Source organism: Alexandromys fortis, unplaced genomic scaffold (genome assembly GCF_014885135.2).
Source record: "Alexandromys fortis isolate MF-2015 unplaced genomic scaffold, M_Fortis_MF-2015_v1.1 scaffold_13, whole genome shotgun sequence".
Taxonomy (NCBI): Eukaryota; Metazoa; Chordata; class Mammalia; order Rodentia; family Cricetidae; genus Alexandromys; species Alexandromys fortis.
This window is the reverse complement of record NW_026067908.1, coordinates 1,013,548-1,020,817: the sequence shown is the minus strand read 5'-3', so window position 1 is coordinate 1,020,817 and position 7,270 is coordinate 1,013,548. Positions and strand designations below refer to the sequence as shown.

The following is a 7,270-nucleotide window of genomic DNA, read 5'->3' as shown; positions in this document are numbered from 1 at the left end:
AAGAATGGATGAAGAAAGTGTGGAATATATACACATTAGAGTACTATGCTGCGGTAAAAAATAATGACTTCTCAAATTTTGCATGCAAATGGATGGAAATAGAAAACACTATCCTGAGCAAGGTAACACAGACCCAAAAAGATGAACATGGGATGTACTCACTCATAATTGGTTTCTAGCCACAAATAAAGGTCACAGAGTGTATACCTGGTGAACCTAAAGAAGCTAAACAAGAAGATGAACCCAAGAAGAAACATATAGTTATTATCCTCTTGACTAAGGGAAGTAGACATAAAGTGATTTTTAACGTCATTTTCTTCTGCTTCATCTGCATTGGGGTGTTCAGGTCTTACTGTTGGAGAACCACTAGTTTCTGATGGTGCCACATTGTTCTTTGTGTTGTTGAATGTGTACTTATACTGCCATCTATCCATCTCTTCCTCCAATAGGTGCAGGTGAGATGCTGTTTCCAGGTGTATTGGACTGCACTGAGTGGGTGCAAGGCATGTGATATGCACCTGTGGGCTAGGGCCTAGAGAGAAAGGTTGTGCAGTCAAGAAGTCAAACACTCACATCTTCATCCTGGTGAAGGTGGGGCTAGACTCTTAAATGATAACAAGCTTCAGAGGAATCACCATTCCTAACTAGGTGTATCTAAGCAAGGTTTTGTCAATCTTAAGATTTGTGACTCACTGTTTCAGGTGAACTATTTGCATGGAAAAGTGTTTGGATATGGATTCTGATTATGATATCATTTATTCTGATACCCTTTCTCATGACTTCCTGTGCTCATCAATATCTCATACCAGGTAAGTAGTATTGAGTGATGGGGAGTACAGTATGGCAAGTAACTAAAGCTATACCGGCCTTGGTTCCCAAGCCACTCTTCCCAGGAAGTCCTAAATTCTTGGGTCACATGTAAATAGGACCTTACCCACTTTTTGGTACAACATTCTTTGTTTTTGCTGGTGAAGTTTCCCATATTGCTTTCTCCAAAAGTAGTGCTACCTTTACTTTAATCAAGGTGAAACCCCATTTACAATAGTGGCTGACATCCAAGTTGACCAGGGAGCTATAAACAAGTAGCATCTGTATGTCATCAACCATGCTGTAGTGAGTCACTCAGTAATGTAGATATCTATCTTTGAATCATTCAGGCTCAAGTAAGAAAAGGCTTACCCATGACCTTGTAAGATATCCCAAATAATCTCATTGGTTTATTAATCACTTACATAGAATCTTTGGTCTGCTATGGGTGCCTAGTTGAACTGAATAAATTTTTCTTTTTGTCTACTCAGAAAGAGTTTGGAAGGATAGGTTGCCTAGCATGTACAATGAGAAATTTGAGGTTGATCAAAGGGCAAGACCTCTCTGCAGGCCAGTATCAATATCAATACATTTTCCATGTTTTATGGGAAGATTTGCCTCTTTTTTGTACTGACATTTGCATGCTCATGGTGATGATTTATAAAGCATGCAATCAATGCTGAGCTGTCTGTGAACAGATCATCCTTTGGGAAGGATTTTCTTAGTGAAAAATGCCTTCCTTTACATGGTATCAGGCAGAATGCCTCATTGATGAATGGGGTTTACTTTATGTGCATATGGAGATGCACCCCAAATGCTTAGAGAACTATACATTGCAATCTCTGAAAGTAATCCATAACACAGAAGATTACAAGAAAACGCTGCCAACATGCATTTGCTGTGCTTGATAAGACATGACACTAAAGCTCATCTGTCTGTCCAGGAAGTATTTTCTCCCATGAGCAAGGGATGATTATATTAAAAAGTCATAAGGATAAGGCTATCTTTCACACTAGTCTCAGATTTGACAGGAAAACAGAAATGAAGTTAGGATGAGAAGATGTCAACCTGGAATTTCTCACAGCTGAGCAGAAGGAATGAGTTAGATCATTGCTAAAGTGCTATACTTTAGAATAAAAATCTTAGAACCCACTATAAAAAATCAAATGATAAAAAGGAAGAACATGGGTTAGCAGTGATAAAATATACCCACCAAGTATTATTTTCAGTATCAGGAAAAGAAAGGAAATGAAATTACAGTATTTAGAAATACTCTGGATCTAAAATCCTTAAGATTTGATGTGAGTTAAAACAAAGAATGTGTTTCTCAGTACCTAGATTACGAGGCTGGGGATATGCCTGCCGATGGGACCAAGGTGGATATCCGAGAATAGGAGAAATAGCAATGTAACATTCCATCCTGCATAACCTAAGGCAATGCAAGGACATCAGTCTAGATGGACTGCATCATAGGAGACATTGGGGACACTTAACTATCTCCAGCCATGATTTTCACAAATAGCAGGGATTAGAAGATAATGAAAGATGAATAGACATCAACAAGTTAATTTGGTATACAGAAGGTGACATCAGTGCCCAGTTCTTCAGGATGGTTAGAATCTGACAACTATAAACTTAAGGAAAAAGTTAATGCCCTTGGCATGGAACTTTAATAGCTTTGCTGAGCCCCGTGGCTGCTGTAGAAATTCCTACAGTCAGTAGCCTTTAAGTTACCTGCCCACTTGGGTGTGGCCTCTTATACTATAAATGCCAATGTAAAGCAAGCATTGCTCCCTATCCTGGCTGCAGGATTCAGTAGCTGTTCCCTGTTAGAGCTGAGGACTGTGATCTGTGAGTCTACCCCTAAATAAATAAACCTTTATTATACTCAATTCTGAGCTAATGTGGGATTTCTTTTTAGCGTCCATGTGATCTTTGTGAAATAGAAGATCTAGATGACTTACATTGGTATGTGGATTGGGTTCTTAAATAACAGACGCAATCAAGATGAGATGAAAAGAGAGCAAAGTGGACAAAAGGGTCTTCTAGTTTCACTAAAAAACAAATGTTACTACTGGAATGGTAGGGGGAATCATCATCAAAATATCAAATGTTATATACCAGTGAACTGCTAGAAGGTTTAAATCCTAAAAAAAAAAAACAGTTCAATGAAGATAAATGTTAAGATAGCATAGGAATATTACTGAGTTTGTTATAGAGATGGGCAATTATCCTCTGCCAGAGTATATGATGTATGTTTCTCCCAAGCAAATAACTTTGCCACACATGAAGATTTTCCTCTATCATCTGTCCATAACCAGATATGACTGATGAAGAAAAGGGGCTCTGGTGCTGACTCAGAGCTGGTCAGAACCAAGTAGCCAGCTAAAGCAGTAAGAACAACAGGTTACATATCACCCTGTTTCTTCTTAGGCCTAAGCCAGAATGAGCAGCATAAAATGGCACAGCTAGGGGATCATCAAGAGCAGAAAGATCCACAGGATTCCTGCAAGAGCAGGCCACAGGATGTGGGGAAAGATGGCTGGTGGAATATGAAAGGATTGTAGAGGGCTATAGGGTAGTCTCTCCTGAACACACACTTGTAACAACATTGCTTTTTGTAATGAAATAATTGGTTAAGATAAAGGATCTTTTCATGCAGTATTTATCATGGCTCATGTTTCTCTATTAGTGTTCTTTTAGCCCTCCAGAACCAGTTGACTCTTTCTAGAAGTGAATACTGTTGAGCCTTCAAAGATCCTGTCTACCTCCTGAAAAAGAGATTTTATTGTGTGAAGCTAATTCATAAGTGTCTTATATAATTGGAAAAGCATTTGTGAAAATAAAAGTTAAGGAGTTTTTTTGGAAGCCCCTGTGTATAAGTAAAAACCAGCAAAAAGACATTGCTAGGAGCAAACAGAATGTTAGATGAAATTTTCATTGTCATATGATAACTAACTGTTGAAAACCTCTGAGACCATTGAAGTCCTAAATCCTCATAAACTTCACAAGCTTTTTCTACTGCTGATGGTTGTGGTAAAGCTAGGTACTAAGAGTCTATTGCTAAAGACACTGCACCCTTTCACTACATAGCATAAAAATAGGATAGGACAAATCTGGAAACTCCCTCTCTGAATGCTTACTTTCACAGTGCCAGATGACTCTATGTAGACTACTATTGTTTTAATAAACAGCTATGAAGTGCCCATCAAATTGCATTCAAAACACAAGTGTTTATTCTCATAGAGTACTTCTGCTACTACAATGTAGAGAGAAATTTCTCTTTGCAGATTCTGTGGAGATTCATAACTGGCCAAGCTACTGGAAATAAGTGACTTTTGGTATAACATAGTGACTCCAATCTCAACCATAAAGAAATGATAATAGATATTTACACAACTCTCTCCAGAGTTCAGAAAATGTCATAAGAATGAATCAAAAGAATATAAGTGCTGGGTGAAGGGATGGAGTTTTGTGTAGCACTTTCTTAAACTAGAAGCATTTCTTCCTAAAAGAGTGAAGGAAAACTCATAATACTTCTCCCCATAAATTCATACAGCAAGGTACTTCAAAAACCTAAAATTAGATTTTGATACACAGTATTACCAGTACTAGGTATATTCTCCCAAAGACCCCAAGTTACCATACATCTAAAATATACAATTTAATTTATAACCAAGTACATGATAAGTTTTGATGACTGTGAAGAGAGGAGTAGATACAAATATATGAGAATGTAGTATGCATTCATGATAGAGTTTTAGTCAGCTAGAAAAATATAATTGTCACTGGTAGGATATAAAGTTATTGCTACAGAAAGTTGATATTTTAACTAATATAATTCAGAAATATATTTCGCAGTTTTCATCATTTTTAGACTATAGTGTTTACAAAGATACAAGAATTTTTTTTAAATATTTGTGATGTATAAAAGCAAGATTGTTTTGGGGGAGTGATCCTAAATTGGGAGGGAGACAAAAGAATTGTGGTGGGGATAATATGGCCAGTGGTTATATCTCCATGAAAATATCCTAATGAATTCATCTCTATATGTGATACACATGTGCCAGTAAAAATTAAAATTCTCAAATGTGTGTCTATGTTTTGCCATAGTATTCTCTCTCAAGAGTATCTAAAGCCCTCTAGACTTCTTCCAATTCATAGAGTATTCCCATTACCTAAGGATTTGGACATGAATGTTTCTGTATTTTTCTGAAGTATCTGACTTTCCTCTTTTATATTTCTGTCTACACCTTCTGAACACTGCTATCTAAGTGATAGAACTTGATTACCCACCTTTCTTTTGTGGGGAATATGGATGGCCCACACATTTGAAAGCCACAAATCTCTACTCTCTCGATGCTAGATGGTACCTTGTAGAGGTCAATTTTCACAGAAATTTTCTTCATAGTGATAATATAATAGATTTTTACATCTCTCTTTGAAAATAAGGAGTAGAAATGGGGAGAGATAGAGAGACACTGGGAGGAAGGAAGAATTCTTGGGAATGTCATAGCCCTCTCCCAGTGATGTACTTCCTCCTAGAAGAACACATCTCTTAATTCTTTCTAAAAATCCCAACAACTGAGGACCAATACATATGATCCTGTGGTGGCCATTCTCAATATAAACCCCCGCAGTGACTATAACCCTCTAGTACAAGAAAGGAAACTACCCATGATTGAAAGTTCTTACATTATGGAAACTGGGGTATCTTAGGCAGTTTAATCGTCTTCAGAGCTATCCTGTTTCAGTCAATTTAAAACTCAGATAAAAATGAAAATGACAACACACACCTCTGTCTCTTGCTCTTAGTAATGTTTACTGATGACAAATGAAATGGAGTAAAAACAAAGGTTAGCTACTTCTCTCTGGGCCTGCTTGGTCTCGATCCTAAACTTGTCCCACCTTAAAAATAGCTATCCATTTTACTCCTGACTTCTTCTATTATATTCCTAAATCCTTCCCTTTTCTTTGAATACAAGGAGAAACCACTAAAAATAACATTTTCACTCATACTCTGATACTCCCCACTCTGCTGATTTTCAAATTACCCCAGAAACCGTCCCTTTAAAAAGGGAAGGGAGAAATGATGTAATTATATTATAATTTCAAATTTTTAAAGAAATATTTTTAAAATACAACTTCAAATTAACACCCTACACACACACACACACACACACGCACACACACCACACTAGTTCTTGCTTTCTTGATGTATTTTATCCAATGTAAAGCATCTCTATACAAATATCAAGTGATTATAACATTATTTTCTTTCTTTAGATAGCTTCTCTGTGAGAAATTATCATTGGATAAAAAGTGCAGTGGCATTCACAGTTTCAATGGTTGCAATTATAGGAGTCATTCTCATCTTGCATCTAAAACAAAGAGGTATGTGAAAGCAAGGGGTAATTGCCATCCTGTAAAAGTCTTCTCCCACATTCTCACCGACCTTGTAAGACATTTAGTAAAAAATAGAGTGATTGTTGCCTGAACTACAGTGTCAATAGGCCATGAGAACACAAGCCATGTCTAGACTACAAAGCCCTAAATTTTACAGACTGAATATCAGATGCAGCTGACTGATTATTTTGTTCCAAGAGAAAATTTTCTTTCAAACTCATAGTGGATTTTATCTTGGAAAAAGTCAGCAGTCATCATTACCTAATAAATTATTCTGATTGCTTCATACTTTTAGCATAAAGAAGATAATAATTCAGTATCTTGAACTTTTTTCCTTTTGAATTTTATTTATGTTTTGGGTGTTTTCCACATGCTTTTCCTTTTGAATTTTATTTATGTTTTGGGTGTTTTTCCACATGCCTAGTGCCTGTGGAAGCCAGAAGATGATGTTAGATTCCCCCAAATGGTTGGTAGCCACCATGTGTGTGCTACCATTTCAACCCAGGTCCATTTACTATTCTTAACTGCTGAGTCATTTCACTAGCTCCAGTATCTTAAACATTTGAGTCAGCACCAAACCTGTTAAAAATTTCAACATTGAAGTTCCCTGATCTTCTGAGGCTCCTAGTAACTTATAGCACACTGCTCACAAACACCATTCAAGTGCTCCATAACAGAACTTCCAGAAAGAGACAGAGCCATCTGCACCACCAGCATAAATCAGGAAGCTGTCTCTTAAAGGAGCAGCTCAGGTTTGGCTGATAATGCTTCGCCAGGAAGCCTTCTCTTAAAGGAGCTGCACCTCTGCTTATCACTTAGCAAACAACCTATCTGAAAATATGAAGCTCCCAAGAAGTTCCAATTGAATCCTGTGTGTGTGTGTGTGCGTGTGTGTGTGTGTGTGTGTGAGTCTAGAAGCCTTTTGTTGTTGTTATTTTTTTGGTATGGGAATAGTTTATTGTTCTTTTTCTCTGTATTATCAGCTTCTTATTTTTTCTTTTTTTTAATCTTTATTTATTTATTAAAGATTTCTGACTCTTCCCCGCCACCGCCTCCC

General features: G+C 37.1%; 1 protein-coding gene across 1 annotated transcript in view; it reads left to right on the top strand.

Annotated features, from left to right (window-relative positions):
• Nucleotides 1-7,270, top strand: part of LOC126498083 (selection and upkeep of intraepithelial T-cells protein 2-like) — a 26,790-nt gene that overhangs the window by 15,097 nt on the left and 4,423 nt on the right. Inside the window, exons 4-5 of the mRNA XM_050136436.1 lie at nucleotides 702-813; nucleotides 6,098-6,201. Coding sequence (XP_049992393.1) covers nucleotides 702-813; nucleotides 6,098-6,201 — 216 coding nt within the window. The remainder of the gene's footprint in view (nucleotides 1-701; nucleotides 814-6,097; nucleotides 6,202-7,270) is intronic.